General features: G+C 52.6%; 2 protein-coding genes across 11 annotated transcripts; both read left to right on the top strand.

Moving 5' to 3' along the window:
- The first annotated feature begins 1,562 nt into the window (after positions 1-1,562).
- CB1H8orf58 (chromosome B1 C8orf58 homolog) lies at positions 1,563-6,465 on the top strand. Of its 5 annotated transcripts, none has more exons than XM_042983265.1 (7): positions 1,563-1,736; positions 2,902-3,413; positions 3,773-3,937; positions 4,046-4,181; positions 4,315-4,427; positions 4,669-4,751; positions 5,305-6,465. In XM_042983265.1, the coding sequence occupies exons 1-7, from the start codon at positions 1,688-1,690 to the stop codon at positions 5,414-5,416; spliced, it is 1,170 nt and encodes a 389-aa protein (XP_042839199.1). In that variant the 5' UTR covers positions 1,563-1,687; the 3' UTR covers positions 5,417-6,465. The 5 variants fall into 5 exon arrangements, with proteins under 5 accessions (XP_042839199.1, XP_042839197.1, XP_007093958.1 ...); XM_042983263.1 differs by having other exon boundaries at positions 4,645-4,751; XM_007093896.3 differs by lacking the exon at positions 1,563-1,736 and having other exon boundaries at positions 2,431-3,413.
- Positions 6,466-7,045: 580 nt separating this feature from the next.
- On the top strand, positions 7,046-21,549 carry CCAR2 (cell cycle and apoptosis regulator 2). Of its 6 annotated transcripts, XM_042983256.1 has the most exons (22): positions 7,551-7,919; positions 8,010-8,064; positions 8,227-8,321; positions 8,600-8,691; positions 9,120-9,211; positions 9,416-9,530; positions 9,701-9,830; positions 10,012-10,108; positions 14,064-14,183; positions 15,941-16,163; positions 16,251-16,364; positions 16,730-16,893; positions 17,344-17,515; positions 17,603-17,833; positions 17,942-18,163; positions 18,753-18,897; positions 19,017-19,099; positions 19,460-19,606; positions 19,783-19,894; positions 19,993-20,181; positions 20,334-20,539; positions 20,798-21,549. In XM_042983256.1, the coding sequence occupies exons 3-22, from the start codon at positions 8,264-8,266 to the stop codon at positions 20,840-20,842; spliced, it is 2,757 nt and encodes a 918-aa protein (XP_042839190.1). In that variant the 5' UTR covers positions 7,551-7,919; positions 8,010-8,064; positions 8,227-8,263; the 3' UTR covers positions 20,843-21,549. The 6 variants fall into 6 exon arrangements, with proteins under 6 accessions (XP_042839193.1, XP_042839189.1, XP_042839190.1 ...); XM_042983259.1 differs by lacking the exons at positions 7,551-7,919; positions 8,010-8,064 and adding an exon at positions 7,046-7,349 and having other exon boundaries at positions 19,020-19,099; XM_042983255.1 differs by lacking the exons at positions 7,551-7,919; positions 8,010-8,064 and adding an exon at positions 7,047-7,349.
- The last annotated feature ends 64 nt before the right edge of the window (positions 21,550-21,613 follow it).

The following is a 21,613-nucleotide window of genomic DNA, read 5'->3' as shown; positions in this document are numbered from 1 at the left end:
CACATTCTCCAAATTCAGGGTGAGATCCGACAAAGGTTCCCTCCCTTTCCCTCCCTACCCTCTCACTTTGGAGGAAGGAAGCCACCTGATAGGCCAGCCCTCCAACTCCCCGACCCAGGGAGGGCTGGGGTGGGGTATGACACTGCCTGCCGGGTTTGGTGCCACACATCCTGTGGGACCTGCATGAAGCAGTTCCTGCCAGGCCCTGCGTTCATTTCCCTGTCTGTATCTGGGAAAGAGAATGGGGTGGGGGTGCTGTCTAGGAGGACAGGGTTAGGAGGAGGCCACCCAGACGACCTGTGGCTAGCAGAGAAGGGCTTGGCCTGAAAATCAAGGTGTTAAGAGATGTCAGGTAATTCAGGCACTTGGCTCTCATTCTTTCTCAGACCTGGTTATATAGGCCTCAGTTTCCCCATCTTCTACAGTCGGAACCTTACAGTTTGTGGCTCTCTGGCGAAGGTTCCTGTGTAAGGTATTTGAGGAAGGGTATGAAGGAGCATGGAGCAGAAGGGGTGGGCAGACTGTTTTCTCCCTCCCAGTTAACAGCTGCTTCCTCCCAAGGGCTCTGGTTCCAGCCCCTCCCCCAGAGGCTCAGGTGCAAGTTTGCACGTCCACCAGTCTCTTTATCTGCCTCCAGGGGATTTGGGTCCTGCTGGGATTTTTCAGCCCTGTCCCCTTCCTCAGGAGGATGAGGTTTTCTTAGAGGCCAGCAGCCCTCTGGTCACCAGGCTGTGTCACCTTCGGCAGCTCCCTAGGCTACCAGCTTGAAAGCAGGCTGGGAGCCTTTAAGGGTGGGGGCTGGTGGAATCCCAAGGGCCAAAAGAGGGTTGGGGTTGGGGGACAGGGAAGTATTCACACTTCCACCGCCTCCAGGCTGCTTCCCTGTTCGCCTGGCTCACTTCCCTAGATCGTGAAGTTCCCCCCCCCCCCCCCCCCACCGTACCAGGCCCCAGCTTTAGGGTGCTCGGGTGCGGGAGAGGTACGGGAAGAGGAGGGGATCAGATCTAGTAACAAGGCGCTCTGCAGTTGTTGGAAAGGATTTCCACGTGGACAGGAATCATTTCCCCCTTCTATCGCGTCAGGTTTCCGAGTGGCCGAGTGACGTGCCCCAGGCACACAGCAGGGAGTGCAGGGACAAGCGTGCAGCCAGCACGTGGGACTCCATTTCCTTCCGCGCGGCTGTCCAGTCCCTACCGACCCTCCACCCCCATTCCCAGCTTCGTTTCGGCGGCAGGAAGACAGACCAGCATGTGAACCGCGGGTGGGGGGTGCCCGGTAACCCCGCACCTCGAGCCAGACAGCGTCCCCAGGCGGGGGCCTCCGTTCCCCGGCCGGGGGCGGGAGCGTGGGACTGCCCGGGGCCCGAAGGACCGGGGACCCAGGCCTTTTCCCGGCTCCCCCCCCCCCCCCCCGCGCTCCGCGCTCCCCGGCTCCCAGCCCCCGCCCCTGCCCCCCACGGCCCCACTCGGCGCGCCCACCCCCAGCCGCCCGCACACCTGCGCGCCCCTCCCCACTGCCCGCCCCTTCCCCTCGCCCCCGCGGGGAGTGTCCGGGGGCCGCGCCCAGCCGGGGCCGGACGCGCGTGCGAAGCCGCCCGCCCGACAGCGGCTGGGGGACGTGGGCCGGGATCGCGGGGCGGCTGCAGCGGCCGCGGCCGGGGCGCCGCGTCGGGGCCGGGAACTGGGCCATGCTGGGCCGGCGGCGCGTCTTCGCCGTGGAGCCGCTCGGCGGCCGGGGTGAGTCGCCCACCCCCAGGCCGGCCCGGGCCTCCTGCCCTGGAGCCGACTCCCGCGCCCGGGCCCCGGTCTGTGTCCCCTGCCCCAGCCCGCACACCCCGCCGGAGGCGCCCGTCCTCGCCGCCTCCCTTCGGACGGGCTGAGTGATGGCGCCTCGCACTCTGGAGACTCTCTGGGTTTGGGCGTTAAATCAGCCACCACCTTCCATCTCACTCCCTTCGGGCTCCACTTCCCTCTATAATTCCCCATCGGGATCATTCTCCGCCCAGCCCTTGCCCCGGCCGGCAGGTCCGAAAGCCCCCCCCCACCCCAGCGGCGGCGGCGGACCCGTTCCCGAGGTAGACTTCCTGGCTGACCTCCTTGGCCAGAGGGGCCTGGCCTGGCACCCAGGTCTCCTGCGTGGCCGGCGGTGAGACGTGGGCGGCCCTCCATCCTCTCCAGCCGTAGTTTGTGCATCATTATTACAGTTGGGGACCCAGCGCGTGGGTAACCCCTGCCGCTGCTTCTCCTCCTACCCCCTCCTAATTCCAGTTGGGTGTGTTTCCCCCACCCCCCCCAACTCTCCGCAAAATCTTCACTATTTCCCATTTAAAAGAACAGAAGCCGCAATGGTTGTAGCTGTTGTTATTTTATTACTCTCCCCCAGGAGCTCCAGGAGAGACTTCATCTTGCATCCTGATGCTAGTTTGGACCCCAGGCTTCCTGCTTTGTGCCCTTTCCCGTCTCTCTGAAAGCTGGAGGGTGGGGGTGGAGGTCGTAGCCATGCTGCCCGGTGGGGAGCAGTTGAAGAGACTGGGGCTCCCCATTCATGACCTGGAGGTCTTAGGCTGACCCTAGGCTCCAGAGCACAAGGGCTCCCCAGGAGAAAGCAGCTACTCCCTCAAAGGAGGGTGGCCATATAAGGAGCTGATAAATAGGACCTGCAAGGCTTTGCCCATATCCTGGGTCTGTGATCCTTAACAAAGACTATTTGTGAAGGGATCTTGTCCTACCTTCTCCCAGCCAGGGATGGGGAGATATCTGGGCGGGGCCGTGGCTGCCCAGTCCCGGCCCCTCCCTTCACCTCTGGCCCAGGACACTCCTCCCCTGGGAATTTTGCCAGCTTCCAGGAATGCTGGGGGCGTTCAGGGCAGCCTGCCCAGCCTGATACTGACTGTCCTTGCAGATGGGGTTGGCGAGGACCTGGCACGCAGCTGTGTAGTACCTGGAGTCAGCAGCACCTACCGAAGGATCCCGGACGCTGTTCAAGGTTGCTCCCTGGACTCCTGGAAAGGGGATGGCCAGCTGAGAGGTGTCAGGAGGCAGGAGCCACTTCTCAAACTGGCTTCTCGGGACTCTGGAGTGGAGATGGTGGTTGGGGACAGCCCCCTGGCCACCTCACCAGGTCTTCCTCAGGACTCTCTGGACTTTGAGCCCGCAGGGAGCCCTGATCCCCGGGCCCTTGCTGCCATGGAGCCTCCTGCCCACCTGAGCCGGCTCCTGGCCAACCGTAAGCTGGAGCAGGTGCTGGAGCGGTCCCGCCAGCTCCCGACTTCCCCTGTCGGCATGTCACAACACCACTACTCCCTGAAGCCACCTATCAAGCCTGAATGTGAAATGCCCCCTTTTGGAGCAGGGGAACAGGAGGCCACTGAGGCAGAAACTGACCTAGAGGCAGGTCTGGAAGGAGCAGAGGTGGTGAGTGTCAACTCTCAGGCTGGGTGAAGAGTGCGGTGGAAACGGTCTTTTTACATGGAGGGGTGGGTTGGTGGCTGGTGGGTCCTCCCTGACTTCTTCTCCTTGGAGCTCTCTTGGGGTGGGGCATTCCTTGCCTCTAATTGATGGGTTGTGTCTCAGCTTGTTGCCTCAGCCCACTCCCAGCTGTGTGGAGGTGAGCAGTATGGGGGACGGCCTGGCAGCCTGCCTGGCCGGGCACTGGGAAGCCAGCTAGGGGTGTGTGCCTCCTCTCCCTGGCCCCTCTGTTCCCATCTGCTGGCTGCCTAGGATGGGAGTCTGGTTGAGTTCAGAAGTCTTCCTTGCCTCACTCTGTCCCACAGGTGGGGGGCCTGGGGCCTAAGGCCTGGGCCTGTCTCCCAGGGCAGGGTCTCCGCTATCTGGAACACCTGTGCCTAGTGCTGGAGCAAATGGCAAGGCTCCAGCAGCTCTACTTGCAGCTGCAGACCCAGAGGCCCCCAGGGGCGAGTGAGCTGCAGGTCGGGCAGGTGAGTGGGGGAAGCAGAGGAGGGCTGGGAGCCCTGCAAGCAGGGCTGCCTTCAGAACAGGCTCAGCCATCTAGTCAGGTCTTGAGTACCCGTCTCTCCTGTGCACAGGATCCTGAAGCGGTGGAGGGGGAGTGGGGGGAGCAGCAGCAGCGGCCACCGCCACCAGCCCGGGACCCTTCGCCTCCACCTTCTTGTGCCCCCGGCAGTGAGGTACAGGAACTGCTCAGCCAGACCCAGGAGACAGGTGAGGTGCCATTGTGTTTCCCTGTGTGTCTTGCCAACCCAGGGCCCCCCACCCCGGGCGGACCTCCTCAGTCCTGGTTTTGATGGGTGGCTTCCTGTTTCTGGCCCTGGGTAATGGGATTTTCTTTCTGAAGGGGCCAACACAGCTTCACCCCTAAAGGTAGGGGTTCCTGGTGCCAACCCTCCCAGGCTCTTAGAGGCTTCAGCAGAGCCAGCTCATATCTTTCCATCCTCCCAGGGACACAAGGTAGGTGATGGGTATGTGTGGAGGCAGGTGATACAGGATGGAGTCGGGGGTAGGGGGTGTTTGGGTTTGTAGATACCCTGAAAGCCAGAAACTCTGGGAAAATGACAGAATTCCTGATTGGAGCAGTCCTGGCTGTGGCGACTGCTATCTCTGGGAGCTCAGGCAGGGGTATGTTGTGGGGAGGAACTCTGTGGTGATCCCCTCACGCTCTGCTCAGCGGGATCTCTCCCACTGGAACAAGGTCAAGGTCCTGCTCAACCGGATCCGTTGGAGAAGCTCGAAACACTCTGAGTCCCCTGCCCCTCCTGATGGCCCTGCCCCAAGGTGAGTCCTGAGGCCCAGCCCAGGTTAGGGCAAAGGAAGGAGCCTGATGAAGCCAGAAGCTGAGACTGTAGTGCCAATTGTGGGTTTTTTTTGTTTTTTTTTTTTTGTCCCTTTGAAATCTGAGAGGTGTAGATAGTCTTGGTGAGGGTGGTGGAAGAAACAGAAAGTAGTTAAAGTGTTCCATTTACAGATGAAGAGGATGGGGACTGGGCTGGGGAAGGAAGTCGCTTTCTGAATCTACATGCATGCAAGTCAGTGACAGAGCCAGGACCAGCATATGGGGAGTCTCCCTCACGCAAGCCCAGCAAAAGCCTTCACCCCTCACAGCTGAACCTTAGGCCACCTCCTGGATTTGCTGGGAGAGCAAGGTTGGGACACAGAGGATCCCACAGGAGATGATGGGGGATAATGCTGAATAATTCTGTGGCGATAAGAAGCTCTACGTCAACATCCCCAGGCTCCCCACGGCAGATAAGCAATGCTCCATCAACTCTGGGGCCATTGTTACCTTGTTTCCTCCTCCTAGCCTAATGCTTCCTTTCCTTTTTCACAGGATTGAGTCAAGGGGTGTCCCTGAAAGACCTCCATTCCAGCCCCTCCGGAAGACCTTTATGCCATCATTTGTGGTTAAGAAGCAACGAGCCAAAAACCTTTCTGTATGCTGAGAATTCCTGGCGCAGGGACATGACCTTGGGTGGAGGGGTGTGCAGTGCAGTCATCTTCCTCGCCCTTTGCCCTGTTACTGTTTCTGGGCACTGCCAGGAAAAGCTGCTGATGCTCACCCTTCTCTCTGAGGAGAAGGCTGGACCTTTCTCCTCTGGGCAGCCTGGCAGAGGAGCCCTGGTTCCCTGAGTGGCCCCAGGGTGTGGCAGCCCCTGGGCGCCTTGCTGGTTGCCAGAAATCCCTGGGCCTAGACAATGTGAACTAACTTATTTATCAGGAGTCCATGGAGCATGTTTGGCCTGGTGATCTATTGGGGCCTAGCATGTCACAGATGTGTATTTATGCAAAGTGATACGTGTATCTCTGCAAGTCTGTCACTGTTGTGAACTGGCTGGATCCAACCATGTCTTCTGAATCATGCATTCAAAGGGTTGGTCTGGGTGAGGTAAAGGATGGCCACCTTCATTCCTCAGTGGAGAGTTACTGATTTGGAATCTTGCTTTTCTCCTCACACCCTCGTGGGCAGCCCTAAGACAGAGAAGGGTGCTATCTTGGGTTCCTCTGCATTGAGTCTTGCCTGTGGAGCAGAGCCCCTGAAGACTGAACCTGGAATAGAAAGGTCAGGGACAACATGGAAAATAGCAGAGTAAGCTTCAAGGTCTGCCTTTAGCTGCTTTGGTCCCTAATAACCTTAACACATCAGAGTTGAAACCAGAGACTCATTCTAGCTTTTGACTCTACACTCATAGCTTCCTACTTAATCTCCCAAATGGTCTAATGATACCTGCCCTACCTACCTCACAGTCTTATTAATGAAGATAAAACGAGATGAAACTGTCTCAGAGTGCTTTGTGAACAGGAAGGGGGAGGGTATGGGTGTTGGAAGGAGGCCAAGCTGGAGGGATGATGGGAAGGCCAGAGGGTAAGGGAGGACTGGGGTTGCTAATGGAGACTAAAACGGCCAGTGATTAGCAGCAAGACTTATAGCAGGTCACTTTACTGAAGTCTCAGGTTTCCTGGGAATTAGGGCACTAATTCCTGACCTAATCTTCCAGCCCTGGGAGGACTAAAGGAAATATTTCCTTTTTTTTTTTTTTTTTAAGAAACACTCAGAGAGTGCAAGAGTGCACGTGCACGCAGGGTGAGGGGCAGAGAAAGAGAGGAGAGAGAGAATCCCAAGCAGAGCCTGACGGGGGCTCCAGCCCACAAACCATGAAACCATGACCTGATCAAGAGTCGGATGCTTAACTGACTGAGACACTCAGGCACTCCTAAAGGAACTCTTTCTGAGAACATTATAAATGTCTACCAAAATGTTGTGGTGGTTTCTTTACTACAGTCTGGCAGGTTCCTATATGTTTGCTAATTGAGAAAGAGCAAAAGTTTAGTCTCCTGTAGATATTCAGAGGGCAGGAGAGGAGGGTGTGTGTGTGTGTGTGTGTGTGTTATCAGTGGAAGGACAGGGCTAGGGATAAGGTCACTGGCTTAAACCTGGCGTCTCCTCCTTTACTCAGGAGGGGCTGGTTCTCTTGCGGCTGCAGCCCTGGGGTCTGCCAGAATGAGGCCAGATGTGGGGTGATAGGTGCTCTCTTCCACTTGGGGGTCCAGCTCCTGCTGTCTTTGGACAAGGAACCAATGCTCTAAAGCCTGTTTTTCTAATGGGACACTTAAGCGAGGACACCGCGGAGGCCCAGCTTCCTCACGCGCATCCGATCGGGGAAGGTGCAGTTCCGTTCCACAGTTGGAGCGGGATGGCAGACCGGCGTGGGGGAAGGGAGAAGTCGGTGGAGAGGAGGGAGGGACCATATCCGGGAGAGTGGTAGCTTCCGACCAGTGGTCGCGCTTCCGGAGAGGCGCTTCCGGTGGTGGCGGCAGCAGCGGCTGTGGTGGTTCCGGGTGTCTTTGTCCCCCCGGTGTCGCGGCCCTGGCCCGCAGGTGGGTTGGGGGGCCCCCCGCCGCCCCTCTGCCCCTTCGCCCCTCCCCCGGCCGAGGGGCTGCGAGGGCCGGGCAGCAAAGATGCACGGGGCGCGGAAGGGGCCGAGCCCCCCTTCGGACTGCAAGTCCCGTCTCCCTGGCAACGGCCTCGGCCCTGGGGGCGGGCGGGAGGAGGAGAAACCGCGCGCCTTCGTCCTCCCACGGTGGCCCCGCCGCGGCCCGGCCCGGGAGGCCCGGTGCCGGCGGCTGCTGAGGCGGGAGCGGAGGCCCAGGGAGCACGGGAGCAGGAGCGCGGGCGGGCGCGCTGCCGGATTCGCGTTCGGCCGAGCCACAGGGCTACCTTCCTACCAGCCCGTCCGGGGAACAACGGGCCGGGCTTCCGGGGAGAGGGCCCACACCTTCTCTCCAGCACCAGCCTCCTCCATTTTTCCGGGCCTTGCGTGGAGCGTTTTGGCGGATGTATTTGAATGAATGAATGCCACTGGGGCTCTTTCCAATCCCCCCACTCTCCCCAAGCATCTGCGGGTGGTGTGGCATAGTGAGAGGAGCGTTAAGTTGTTGGAGACCTGGGTGCGAGTCTCAGTTTTGTCACCAACTGGTTCTGTGTGGCCCTGGGCAAGTCTCTTAATCTCTTTGAGCTTCAGTTTCCTTTTCTTTCAGATAGCTTGACAGTATCACCCACCACTAAGTTATTGTGAAGGCAAACTGGAACAATGTAATTTTTTCATTTCCTGCCCCTCTATGTTCTCTCCATCTCCATTCATTTTCAGTACCCACCTCACCTTTATTAAGATCTCAGTTACTTTTGTGGGGGGCGGGAGGAGGGGTCGGTGGAAAATTTCCCTCTAAGCTGTTAACACTGCTTTTTCAATTAAAGGTTTTTTCTAAGACTCTGAAAGAGGACAGCATTCCCAATGTCCCAGTTTAAGCGCCAGCGGATCAACCCGCTTCCAGGGGGACGCAACTTCTCAGGTGATCACCTTTATTCCTGCTCGGCTTCAAACTGGGTAGTAGTTCGTGCTTTGGAGATAGTCTTTTAAAATGTGGCTTTTGGGGTTTCCTTGGTGGAGTGTGATTGGTTGCCAGCGTTTCATAGGAAACTAGGAGATGAGCTCAGTGGTGGCCAGTGAAACCCTGTGGAGGAGTTGGTTAGAGCCACTTTGCTCTTTGGGCCTCCCGTATCTTTGAGCTGACTCCAGTGCTCAAAATGGTAGGCGCACTTCCTGGAGGTTGCTTCTCTGTCCACATAGGCGCAGCTTCAACATCTCTTCTGGGTCCTCCTCCTGGTTTGCTCACTCCTCCTGTGGCCACAGACCTGTCCCAAAATGCCAGGCACCTTCAGGTAGGTTGGGCATTTTTTCTAGTGAGTTTCAACACTCAAGACTACCACAGCATGCATGGGTGCCTGGTGCTTTCATTCTTGCATTGCTATGTTCATCCTTCCTGACACTCCCGGCCTGAGCCAGGATGGAGGTGACTAGACACCTCTGACTGGGGAGTCCTAAGTCCTGGCTCTAGGGAAATCTTTAGGCTGCTTCTGGGAATTAGAAAACTGGAAATCCTAGAAGCAGCTGGTGACCTTAGAATCAGCGTGATCTCCCCCCATTCCTCCACAGTAGATTATAACTATTGCACACGCGTGCCTCCTTCATGTGAACCTTGATGCAATACTCTGCTGAGCCCGGTGCGGTTTGGCTGGAGAGGAGATGCTAATGGCAGAGTGTGGACAGATGCTCTCTATGACTTTCAAACTGCACTATTCTCTTACAGGGTGGGGAGAAGCAGCGGGTCTTCACTGGCATTGTTACCAGCTTGCATGACTACTTTGGGGTGGTGGATGAAGAGGTCTTTTTTCAGCTAAGGTAGGCTTGAGGTTAGTCCCCTTCTGGAAATGCTTATTCAGTTCAGTTCTGTCACCATGCTGGTGGGACCCCTCTGAAGCCATTGCTTTGCTGTTTTTATGCAAGGTGTGAGAAATCTTGATGGGAAGGGCCTCATAGGGGCAGTCAAGGTGGCTTGGCCAGGGTCTCTCTCCTGACTGGGTCTCCTGGCTTGTGTGCTGGCAGTGTGGTGAAGGGCCGGCTGCCCCAGCTGGGTGAGAAGGTGCTGGTGAAGGCTGCATACAACCCAGGCCAGGCAGTGCCCTGGAATGCTGTCAAGGTGCAAACGCTCTCCAACCAGGTATCCATCTTTCCTCGGCATGTGCGTTGGAAAGGGGAGGGAGGGAAGCCCCTGTGCCCTGAAAGCTGGGCGAGAACCTTACTTTTGTCAAGAGGTGGGGCTGCATCTTTCCAAGGTGGTGAGCAGATCAACCATGGGATGCCCTGACTTTCCTGGCTATTGTTCTGCAGCCCCTGCTGAAATCCCCAGCACCTCCCCTTCTACATGTGGCAGCCCTGGGCCAGAAGCAAGGGATTCTGGGAGCTCAGCCCCAGCTGATCTTCCAGCCTCACCGGATTCCCCCGCTCTTTCCTCAGAAGCGTGCGTACCAGTGGCGTGGATGTTGGGATTTGGCTTTATAGGGTACTCTGGTTGAATGGGCCTGTAACTCTCAGGTTTGCTCTCAGAATGGAAGTGGGTACTTCTGTCACTGGAAGAAAGGGACAGGGAAGCTGGGCAGATATTTAGGGTTTTTGAGTCACCAACCATTTCTTCTCTGCAGCTCTGAGTCTCTTCCAAACATCCCACACACTTCATCTGAGCCACCTGAACAGATTTCCTGCTCGGGGCCCTCATGGACGATTGGATCAGGGCCGAAGGTAAGAGAATGATTAAGCAGGGAAGATATTTTATTTGCCCCTAGTAACAGTGTCTCTTTCTTTGCCACCTGTTGACGCTAACATTTTCTTTCTGCAGCCAGATGTCTCTTTCTAGCTAGGCCCTTTACCCTGAAGCAGGCTGATGCATTGAGATGTATCTGCAAATATTAGAACTATATAAACTGGTTCAGCAAGCAGGGATTTGATGTAGTTCAGCTTTCAAAATACCATATTGAATTTTTAAAATACATAATTTTCTTTTATTTTTAGTCCTTAAGATTGAGGTGTCAAAAAATCAAAACTATCAAGAAAATGGTAATTGTCCAAAAAACATAACATCGTAGCGTAGGTTTTATTTGCTGATATAAAACGTGTTTGTTTATATACGCTACGCATCAGTGTAGTGTTAGAATGTGTATGTTGCACTCTGCCCTGAAGCCCAGGCCTGTGCCTTGAACATGCAGATAGATTCATGGCCCCTCTGTAGCCGGCATAGTGACTCTGGGACTTTGGAGGTGTCCATCTTCTGTCATCCGTGAGCTACAGGGACTGCGAGAGCATGCTGCCTATTCCCTCTAGCTCCTGTGTCCTTATTCCGCCTTACTCTCTCTCTAAAAGGTTTCGCTTTTATCCTTAAGCTCTGGACTGGTTTGCTTAAGACTGGTTTTAGTTCTCCTGTTGGTCCTCATTTTAATTTTTTATTATGGAAAATTGTAAATATAGGTAAAACAAACAAAAAGATGATGAACCCTCATATACCCACCATCCAGCCTCAACAAGTATCAATATTTTCCATTCTTTTTCATCTGTACGTCCATCTATTCCCTGCCTTATACCTTTTTTAATTAAAAAAATGTTTTATGGCAAATTTTATATAGGTTGAAATGCACAAATCTCAACCAGTTTTGACAAATGGGAAATCCCATGTAACCCTCACCCCAGTTAAGATATAAAACATTTCCGTCACTCCAGAAAGGTCTCTCATATTCAGGTTCTTTTTTGAAATGAGAACTCTACTGATAAGGAAGATCTCCAGATGCCAGTAGGTTATTACGTGATGAGGGCTGAGAATGAACTCCAATGTGAACTCTTAAAAGGAGCATGGAATAACTCAGGGAAAAAGTTTAGGCAGAGGGCATAGTCTGCTGAAGCTAGTGGTGGTTCCCTTGGGCTAGGTCATTATGATTTGTAACTAGGAGGATGGTTCTCCACCATGTCCCCACTACATGAAACACTTTGTCCTGTTCTCAAGTGACTGGTATATATTTTGCATACACCTGCACCCCTTCCTTGTCCCTGTGCATTTTCCTGGTCTTCAGTTTCCAAGGAGTTTCTACCTGTCACATTCTGTGAGTTTATTAAAGGCTTTATTACCAAATCCCAGCAAGTGCCCTCAGGGATAATGTAGCTTGGGTGGAAATCAATGGCTGCTATTGACTTTTTGCTTTAGGTTCAAATTCAGTCTTTCTGTACAGTCATATGCATTTGATTGTCCTGGACATGCTAAGCCCTGTGTAAGGCCTGTTGGTATTACTTTCGCCATAATGCTTCTGTGTTATGGTTTCTAGAGAAAGGAGACATTACCACTGGCAGGGAGATAACACCATTAGTCAGTGCAGAGAATTTGCAAAGTAGGAAAGGGGGCAGTAGGAGTTCGGTCACTCTGGGACAACAGCAGTTTACAAAGGAGTCAGGCTGTGTTAGCATTTTGGCTGGAAGCCAAGTTTTATTTTAAATTTCAGGTTCTGGGATGGAGGTAACAGTGTCTCCGTTGGACTGCCAGTACTGAACTACTGAGGTTTTTTGGACAGGTGTGTCCAGTGGGATATGCCATCTCAGTATCCTGCTGAGGTTAGAGATGTCTCTCACTGGTACTGCTTTCCAATGTGTTCCTGACGATTCACAGTAAGGAGAGAAAACTGGCCATTGATTCCAGGATTCAGTGGGATGTCCGGTTTCACTAGGGGTGGACAGCATTTCCCAAAGAGTTCACTCCAGTCGTGGGTGAGCTGGAGAGAGCTGTCAGAATTACTGTGTTAGAAATGTGGAAGCTGACATTCTGTAAAGGCGAGATTAGAAGGCAGCTTTTGGATGGAGATGCTAATGAGCAGGGAAATGAGCCAGGCAGATAGAGAAAAAAAAAAAACCCTCTGTGTTAAATGTAATGAACTTCGATGCTCAGGGCCATAATGACAAGGGAAACAATGCAGGCAGGTCTGAGGGGAAGAGCAGAGGCCTTCTGGCAAATAGACTGCAGGCAGCCCAGTTACCTGGGCAGGAAGACCTGAGAGTTGATTTTACTTCTCTAGAGACACAGGAGTTTGTTTTCCCCTCATCAAACTGGCATTTTTTTTAATGGTCTAAAGGTTTTTCTCTTCTATTTTTTTTTTTAGAGGTGGGGAGGGGCAGAGGAAAGAGAGTCTTAAGCAGGAGCCAGATCTCACAACCATGAGATCACTACCTGAGCCAAAATCAAGAGTCAGATGCTTAACCAATTGAACCATCCAGGCACCCCTCTTCTATTTTTATTTATTGAATCCATAACATAGTGATACTATAATAAGTATTATATCATAGAAGTGTATAAAGTAGTACATGCTATTATATAAAGCCAAAATAGTATAAAAATGAGTCATTTCCTCTTTCCCTTTAAAGGTAATAATCATTCTTAAACACCTTTAGAAAATAATTTTGAAAAAATTATTTACGGCTGCTTTTTTCCCTATGTCCTTTTCTGGTCTTTATAGGGAAACATACTTTTTATGACTCTAATTAAAAAATTAAAAAGTCTTAATTTTAGAGCCCACATTACTATCTTTTACGTATTTTTTTTGAGAGCGCGAGTAAGCGCACATGCACATGCGTGAGTGTGGGGGCAGGGCAGACAGAGAGAGAGAGAGAGAGAGAGAGAGAGAGAGAGAGAGAGAGAGAATCCCAAGCAGGCTCCATGCTGTCAGTGCAGAGCCCCATTCAGGTCTTGGTCTTGCAACCATGATATGACCTGAGCCGAAATCAAGAGTCAGATGCTTAACCAACTGAGCCACCCAGGTGCCCTAGAGTCCAAATTATTTTTATACATTATGATTAAGGTGATTAAACATTTTTTCCATATTGCATTTTAATCCTCACGATTGTTTTAACGGCTGTATGATTATTGTATTTGTTTACTATAAAAGTTCAGGTGTTGCTGGATGTGAATATGGTTTTCTTACTCTTGGTTTGAATTTTTTCCACTGTTTATAACCTCTTTTTCTTTTGAATTAACTTCCTTGGGATAAATTTTCAAGAGTGGAATTACTGGACCAAAGGGTTTGAGTGTTTTTCTGACTTTAACGTGTATTGTTAAGGGTTTGTTACAAGAATGGTCTCTTAATAAAACTTGCTTTATAGAACCCTTGCATGGTAGCATATATGTGTCTCATGTTAGAAATCAGTTAAAATCTTTGCTCGTTTCAAAAAATTATATGTTCACTGTAATTTTTAAAGTTCAGAAAATATAAAAAATAAAATTACAAGTTTTACCAGAGGCATTTATCGTTAATACTTTTTTTTTTTTAAGATTTTTTTTTTTTAAGTAATCTCTATATTCAATGTGGGGCTCAAACTTACAACACTGAGATCAAGAGTCATATGCTCCATGGACTGAGCCAGCCAGGTGCCCCAATACTTTATTTCTTTTCAGTTTTTAAAAGGTTATTTTGCACAGTTGAGGCACTACTGTATACATATTACTGTGTACTAGTCTTTGCTTATCATGGGTGGTTTTCTGCTATTAGAAATATTTAAATACTCATTTTAATAACTTTATAGCTATGTGTCATAGGGCTGTTGGCATGGCTTCTTTACCCATTTCCTTGATGTTGGGGATTCAGACTGTTTCCTTGTCAGGCCAGTGTGTATTGAATCTTAATGTAACAGTGTGGTTTCTTCCTTCCGGTGACGGGCCAACTTCCAGCGATGACTATGACTCCAAGAAACGCAAACAGCGGGCTGGTGGAGAGCCTTGGGGTGCTAAGAAACCACGGCATGACCTGCCTCCTTACCGGGTCCATCTCACTCCCTATACTGTGGACAGGTGAGTGGCAAGGCTGGGGTGGGGGCTGAGGCTTACAGCTGGTAACAGTTTCTTGTGTAAATGAAATACAGTCTATGCAAGAGACTGTGTGTATATGGGGTCATGTGCTTGGGACCTTTTTGTTTGTTTTTTTAATGTGACAGTTTTTTAATTTCTAAGTCTCAAATTTGGACCAGCGTAGCACCACTTACATGGGTTCCCTGATAGAACTTCTGTGATTTGATCACCAGAAATACTTCTGCCAGGTTATCGTTAAGGCTTACCAATTCAAATTCGGGTACCCAATACTAGTTCTAATTCAAGTAGAAACTACAGATCGTAAGAGCCCTGGGACTCGTTTTCCAGGGAACCTCTCAATCCTTTTTCAAGTGCTGTACGGTGTATGAGGACTCTGGCCTGCAAGCCTACCTATCTCACTTAGCAACTCACTGACAGAGGTAGATGCGCGATTCCAGATTCCATCTAGCGGTGGAGAGGCAGGGCTCCAGCCACTGCCCCAGTAGCAAAGTTCACTTAAGCCCAAGCTGAGGTGGGGTGGTGGCCTCCTGGCTACTGCTCAAGGTGGAAGGGAAAGAGGGCTGTTCCCGCTCTACCTGGCATCACCGCTTCCTGTCCACGGGGCCAGGCAGGACCTCTCCTGTGCTCCATGCTGAGCCACCTGCCTCACAAGACAGTGTGGTCCCTGCATCAGCCCTGCATCAGGGCTGCATGTAGAGCCTCCTCACATCAGTCCAAATGTGACTGCGAACAATTTGCCACACACAATGTGTCTTTTTGAATGTATATAGAAGCTTCTTGTATGTACTGTTTGGTATTTTGCTTTTTCACTTAATACATCTTGGAATTTCTTCCATGTTAACATTTATTAGGTTGGGGTTGCATTCTTTTCAGCAACTACACAATACTCCACTGAATGGACAGACACTTTTTTTAGCCAGTTCTCCATTTTCACTTTTTAATTGTTGTAGTAAACATTCTTCTACAAACATCTGTGTGAACAGGCACAAGTATTCTGTTGAGATCAGTTCCTAGAACTGGAGTAGCTGGCTCAAAGGTCTGATTTTAAACTGGACGTATATTGCCAGTTCTGTCCAAGAGGCTGTGTCGATCTACGTTCTCGCCAGCGGGGCATGAGGTACTTGTTTCCTCCTGCTGCAGCCGGTGTACCTTGTCAAACGTTTGGATCTTTGTCAGTCTCATAGGTGAAAAGTGATCCTCTGATTTGCATTTCTTTAATTTTAAGTGAGATAGAGCATGTTTTCACAGGCTGTTAAGTCTCTTTTCTTTTTTGTTAAGTATCTATTGATGTCAGTTTTCTCAGACTTGTCAACTTTCTGTTAGTCATTTGTGGGCTCCTCATATCAAGACAGTTGAGCCTTAGCTGTCATGGATTGTAAATGTTTTTCTGTTTTTTCTTCTCCAGTTCAACTTTATTTTGCAATTAGAGGTTGAAGCATTTTAGTGGTCAAATCTCCATCTTTTTCTTTTCAGAGACGTCTTCTTTCCCAGGTTAGAAAATATTTTGCCCTTTCCCCTCCAAGTCTTTTATAGTTCCATTTTTTATTTTTTATTTTTTTCGTTTATTTATTTATTCTGAAAGAGAGCAGGAGAGGTGCAGAGAGAGGGAGAGAGAGAATCCTAAGCAGGCTCCACACTGTCAGCATGGAGCCTGACGTGGGGCCTAAACTCATGATATGGTTCCATTTTTAAAAATAATTTAGCCTTGCCCAGTCTGGATCTTTGCTTTCTTCCTGCAGCCCCACCTGTGACTTCTTAGAACTCCAGCGCCGCTACCGCAGCCTCCTGGTTCCCTCAGATTTTCTGGCTGTGTGTCTGAGCTGGCTGTCAGCCTTTCCTCTGAGCCAGCCCTTTTCCCTCCATCATCCAAGCCGTATCCAGGTATCTTCTGAGAAGGAGCCAGCTCCAGACACTGGTGCTGAGCCCATCCCTGCAGACAGCGATCCCGCTTATAGTTCCAAGGTAAGTGGGCTGAGGTCCTGCCGCTTTGTCCCGTTGTCGGAGGCTGAGAAAGCTCTCGAGTGTGTCCTTCACGCCGCCCCTGCACAGGTACTGCTGCTCTCTTCCCCGGGACTGGAGGAATTGTATCGTTGTTGCATGCTCTTTGTGGATGACATGGCTGAGCCAAGGGAGACACCAGAACATCCTTTGAAGCAGATTAAGGTAAGAGCTGGTGTCCGTGAGGCAGGATGCAGTCATTGATAATGTCCAGGCCCTGTCAGGTTTTCGGCAGCTTGGCTCCTATTCGTGAACTTGTAGAAACCAGCAGTCTCAGAACTGAAATACCACTACCACTCACTTCACCAGGACCGTATGGCTCAGGATCTTCTTGTCAGAAAAAGTTACATGGCTGGTTCACGTTCATGGGTAGAGAGATCCACCCCTCCCTGCTTCCCACCCTGTGTGGGGGATTCTTCACCACATCCTGCTGCTTTCACTCTCAGGGGTGTAGGCTGCCTCACGGGAGATCCAGGTAATTGGGTTTTTGTTTTTGTTTTGTGTTTTTAATCTCGGATCTATTTTTGCAGTTTTTGCTGGGCCGGAAAGAAGAAGAGGCGGTGCTGGTTGGGGGTGAATGGTCTCCCTCTCTGGATGGCCTCGACCCCAAGGGCGACCCGCAGGTGCTAGTCCGCACCGCTATCCGCTGTGCGCAAGCCCAGACCGGCATTGACTTGAGCACCTGCACAAAGTGGTGAGTGGCTGCCCCAGGCTTGTCTGTGGCTGGCCCTCTGTATTGGGGAGGCTGTTCAGGAGGTCAAGTTCCTGTGCCTTTCTGACTTGTTAGCTCTCTTCTGTGTCCTAGTGCTACCTCATTCCTCCCTCTGGCCCTCAGTGACGGTCACCTTGGTCATGAGCATGACTAGGAATGTGTATGTGTGTTGAGGGCCAGCTGACCCTCCAAGGCTCGTCAGATGTGATCCCTCTGCCATATTAGTGGTCCTTGTTGCTTGTAGCACCTTGGATAGTAATTGTCTCCTTATTTGTGTCTCTCCATTGATGAACCATTTCTTGAGGACTTGGTCTCTTTTGTTTTTGTATTTTCAAAGCTTCGTATGCAGTATGTGCTCATTAAGTGTTGACTGAAGCACTTGCTTGTGAAGGTCATGGGTCAGTTCTTCCTTCTTCCTTTTGCTGTGAGCAGGTGGCGCTTTGCTGAGTTTCAGTACCTGCAGCCGGGCCCACCGAGGCGGCTCCAGACTGTGGTGGTGTACCTGCCAGACGTCTGGACCATCATGCCTACTTTGGAAGAGTGGGAGGCCCTGTGCCAGCAGAAAGCTGCAGAGGCAGCTCCCCCACCCCAAGAGGTGTCCGTGGTAAGACTGAGCCTTACAAATAAGGGGGCAGGGTAGATGCCCTGACCCCTGGGCCCAGGTGGTCACTGCTCTTGGCTTTTGTCACAGGAAGCAGAGCCAACGGAACAGGCAGCTGATGTATCAGAGCAAGCAGCAGACGCCTCTAAACAGAATGCAGAGAACCCAGAGGCCACCGCACAGCAGGAAGTGGACACCGATCTCCCAGAGGCCCCTCCACCCCCTCTAGAACCTGCTGTCATGGCACGCCCTGGCTGTGTAAACCTGTCCCTCCACAGTATTGTGGAAGACCGGAGGCCAAAAGAAAGGATCTCTTTTGAAGTAAGTGTAGGAGTCTGGGGGGGCTGTGCAGTAGGGTATCTGGGACGGCAGGGCTTGAACATTCCCCTTTTCCTGATGCTCGTGGACCTCTGCTGACTCTCCTACCAGGTGATGGTGTTGGCTGAACTGTTTCTGGAGATGCTGCAGAGGGATTTTGGCTATAGGATTTATAAGATGCTGCTGAGCCTTCCTGAAAAGGTTGTGGCCCCACCTGAACCTGAGAAAGAGGAGGCAGCTAAGGAAGAAGAAGCAGTCAAGGAAGAGGCTGCCAAGGAGTCCAAGGATGAGGTACAGAGTGAGGGCACAGCTGCCGAGTCAGACGCCCCACCGGTGAGTACCTCTGCTGCCCTGCACGGGCACTGGGGCTGCACACAGTAGTGCTGTGCCATACCAGGCGCTGCTGGGGGGCCTCACGGGGCTCCTCTCACTGCCCGTGTGTGCCTTGCCACCTGGCACGTCCTCGGGAGCAGGGCACCTCGCTCTCCCACCTGGCTGTGCAGCTAGGAGGTGGTGTGCTGAGGAGAGGGGAGGCGGGCCTGGCGGCATGGTTGACCTGCCAGGGTGGCACAGAAGCCTCAGTTACTAATGCTGTGGGGAGGACGGGTGTTTGGGCTGCTTGATGGTTAACTAGAGCGCCGCATCTTCTTAGCCCTTTCTAAAGCACATAGGTCTGTTTCTTGCCTGATGCCATCAAGTACACATATAATTTCTTACGAGACCGTGACTGACTCCCAAAGAAAACTCCGGGTGCCCTGGAGCCGCCCTGGTGTGCTCTGAACCCCACGTAATGAAGTGCAGTAAATGGGAGCGTGTGTACAAACCCCTTACCACAGTGCCTGAACACGGTTGATGCTCAAATGTTGGCTGTTCTAATTGTTAGCAGTTAGAGATGACTGTTCTCGTCCGGGTCTGTTTCTAGAAGGAAGATGGGCTTTTGCCCAAACCTCCATCTTCTGGGGGAGAGGAAGAAGAGAAACCCCGGGGTGAGGCATCCGAGGACCTCTGTGAGATGGCGCTTGATCCGGAACTACTGCTCCTGAGGGACGACGGAGAGGAGGAGTTTGGTACGTGCGGGCACCACACAGCGGCCTCCTGGCTCTGTGGCTGGACTGCTTTCCTGTTACGGCTGTGGGATTTGGGCCCGTGTGGTCCCTGCTCCAAGCTTATCTCAGGCTTTCTGCAGCAGGAGCCAAGCTGGAGGATTCTGAGGTCCGGTCGGTTGCCTCAAACCAATCGGAGATGGAGTTCTCTTCTCTTCAGGACATGGTGAGGCCTCTCTTCCATCCCCCAAGAGTCCGTGAGGCTTATTAGCGAGGTCTCTGACTCACTCCTGGGAGAGGGAAACTTTTACCATTTGATTCCGGTTGACAAAAACCAGAATGTGGTTCTTGGCTCATGGAGTGGGGTGTTCATAGGATCGAGGGCACTTCAGTATCTCCATCTGGGTGAATCTGAGTGAGGTATCTGATCTAGGAGCGCACTCACTTCCTCTGTGTGTAAAAGTAGCCTGGGGGCCTGTCTCCAGGCGGAAGGGTGCCCCGGTGTCATTAGGTCAGCTACGTCCTAGGTGCTTTAGCCACTGAAAGAACTCTTTGTAAATCTTGTCCATCCTCGTTTCTCTTGCAGCCCAAGGAGCTGGACCCCTCTGCCGTGCTCCCTTTGGACTGTCTCCTTGCTTTTGTCTTCTTTGACGCCAACTGGTGTGGCTACTTGCACCGGCGAGACTTGGAGAGGATCCTGCTTACCCTTGGGCTCCGGCTCAGTGCAGAGCAGGTGCCTTCTCTCACATCCTCTCCGCCCTTTCCAAGACGGCCTCCCCTAACGTTACATGCAGACACTGGACTCCTGTGGGTGGCTCAGAGAGCTCTAGTTCTAGGCGCTTGCATACAACGGGGGCAAGGGCTCGCGTCTTCTCATCAGTGGGTGTCTGGGGCGTATGTTTTCTGCAGGCCAAACAGCTGGTCAGCAGGGTGGTGACCCAGAACATTTGCCAGTACCGGAGCCTTCAGTACAGCCGCCAGGAGGGCACAGACGGTGGGCTTCCTGAGGAGGTGCTCTTTGGTGCGTCCTGGTGCCTGTAGCCTTCTGTGGAGGATGGGTGGGGCACGCTGCTTTCTCCTGAGAACTCTTCCTTCTATCTCTTTCTCGGCCCCTTCTAGGAAACCTGGATCTGCTACCTCCTTCTGGGAAAAGCGCAAAGCCGGGCGCCGCCCCCACAGAACACAAAGGCCTGGTGTCCCACAATGGCAGCCTGATCAATGTGGGGAACCTGTTGCAGCGCGCAGAGCAGCAGGACAGTGGACGGCTCTACCTGGAGAACAAGATTCACACACTGGAACTGAAGCTGGGTGAGTGGCCCGAAGTCGCAGGGACCCGGCACGCATAGGACATGCAGCCGTGGGTGTGGAGATTAAGAGGGGTCCCTCCTTACGCTCCGGGCCTGTTGCCCTGTGCGGCAGTGCTTAGCTTAGCAGCGGTCTTTCTGCCGTTTCCCCCCCAGAGGAGAGCCATAACCGCTTCTCAGCCACTGAAGTAACCAACAAGACACTGGCGGCGGAAATGCAGGAGCTGCGGAGCCGGCTGGCCGAGGCCGAGGAGACGGCGCGGACAGCCGAGCGGCAGAAGAACCAGCTGCAGCGACTGCTCCAGGAGTTCCGGAGGCGCCTGACCCCCCTGCAGCTGGAGATGCAGCGGATGGTGGAAAAGGTGAGCCTCTAAGGGCAGAGCCGGCTGACGGTCGTTCGTCATTCGGGAGGCTTGGTTGGGGTGACAGGTGACAGCCAGCCAGCACGCACATTGGTCCTCCTGCCCTTGCCGGGCTTTGCCTCGCCTTGCCTTCTCCACCTACTGGTTTCTTTGGGAATCGGTTGGTAGCAGCTGCAGCCTGGTCTCCCGGGAGGAAGTGCTGCTGTCCTCCCATCTTGGCCCTTCCTCTCGAGTCCTGAGTCCTGATTCTCGTTCTAGGCGGACAGCTGGGTAGAGAAGGAGGAGCCAGCACCTAACAACTGAGGGGCCTGGTGCAGGAGCTGTCCTCCCGTGAGGTCAGCGATGGAGCCTGCTGACGTTCGAGCCCTTTTGGTTCCAGAAAGAAGCTGGAGCAGGACCTGGGAGCCACAGGCAGGGGTGGCTGACCCCTATGCTCAGCCTCCGTAGAGGAGCTCAGGCCATCAGGGTGGGGTCTGTGCTATGTGGGACGGATGTGTGAGGAACCCTGGTTCCACTTAACAACTAAATCCAACACCTTCTGCACCCCTCGAATGTCATTTTGCCCTCCACCTTGGGATTTTTCCTGGGGCCCTTTAGTCTTGTGCTGACTTTTCTCCTGTCCTCTTCCAGTTTAGAATAAGACAGGGGAGGAAAAGGCTTTCGAGTATGTCATAAGGTCTGATGCCAATAAACTGAGGAAACAGACGTGGACTCTGGCAGGGGGTAAGAGCCCTTCCTCTGGATGGCACAAGTCCTGCCAGGTACAGGAGCAGGTTCCTAGGGGAAGGGTCTTCCTTGGCCATCGCAGAAATGGGAGTCTGTGCTGGCGAACTCTTGGTGTTGGGCTGTGTCTGCCAGAGAGCACTGTGCTCCAGCCACCCTGGACTTGCCAGAAGAAACCAGCACCTCCCCGTGTTCAGAATGTGGTATTGGCTCTGGCCCAGCCTTTTTCCCTGTTCCCCAGAAGTCTCGCCTCTTTCCATAATCCGTGGTTTCAGTTTGACTTTGTATATAAAGTTGGTTTTTTTTTTTTTTTTTTTGGCTTTTTGTTTTTTAAATAAACCAAAGTCAAAA

This window comes from Panthera tigris, chromosome B1 (genome assembly GCF_018350195.1).
Source record: "Panthera tigris isolate Pti1 chromosome B1, P.tigris_Pti1_mat1.1, whole genome shotgun sequence".
In the NCBI taxonomy this organism is placed as follows: domain Eukaryota; kingdom Metazoa; phylum Chordata; class Mammalia; order Carnivora; family Felidae; genus Panthera; species Panthera tigris.
The sequence above is the reverse complement of the archived record's forward strand: the minus strand, read 5'-3'. Positions and strand labels throughout refer to the sequence as shown.

What these genes read in the sequence shown, in the direction of transcription:
- CB1H8orf58 (XM_007093895.3), top strand. Translation starts at nt 2,745, where the DNA reads ATGGGGAGATATCTGGGCGGGGCCGTGGCTGCCCAGTCCCGGCCCCTC. An exon ending in GTCTGGAAGGAGCAGAGGTG is followed by an intron (nt 3,414 to 3,772) that starts GTGAGTGTCAAC and finishes TCTGTCCCACAG; the next exon opens with GTGGGGGGCCTGGGGCCTAA. An exon ending in CATCCTCCCAGGGACACAAG is followed by an intron (nt 4,428 to 4,644) that starts GTAGGTGATGGG and finishes CGCTCTGCTCAG; the next exon opens with CGGGATCTCTCCCACTGGAA.
- CCAR2 (XM_042983255.1), top strand. Translation starts at nt 8,264, where the DNA reads ATGTCCCAGTTTAAGCGCCAGCGGATCAACCCGCTTCCAGGGGGACGC. An exon ending in CCCGCTCTTTCCTCAGAAGC is followed by an intron (nt 9,831 to 10,011) that starts GTGCGTACCAGT and finishes TCTTCTCTGCAG; the next exon opens with CTCTGAGTCTCTTCCAAACA. An exon ending in TGCAGCGGATGGTGGAAAAG is followed by an intron (nt 20,540 to 20,797) that starts GTGAGCCTCTAA and finishes TTCTCGTTCTAG; the next exon opens with GCGGACAGCTGGGTAGAGAA.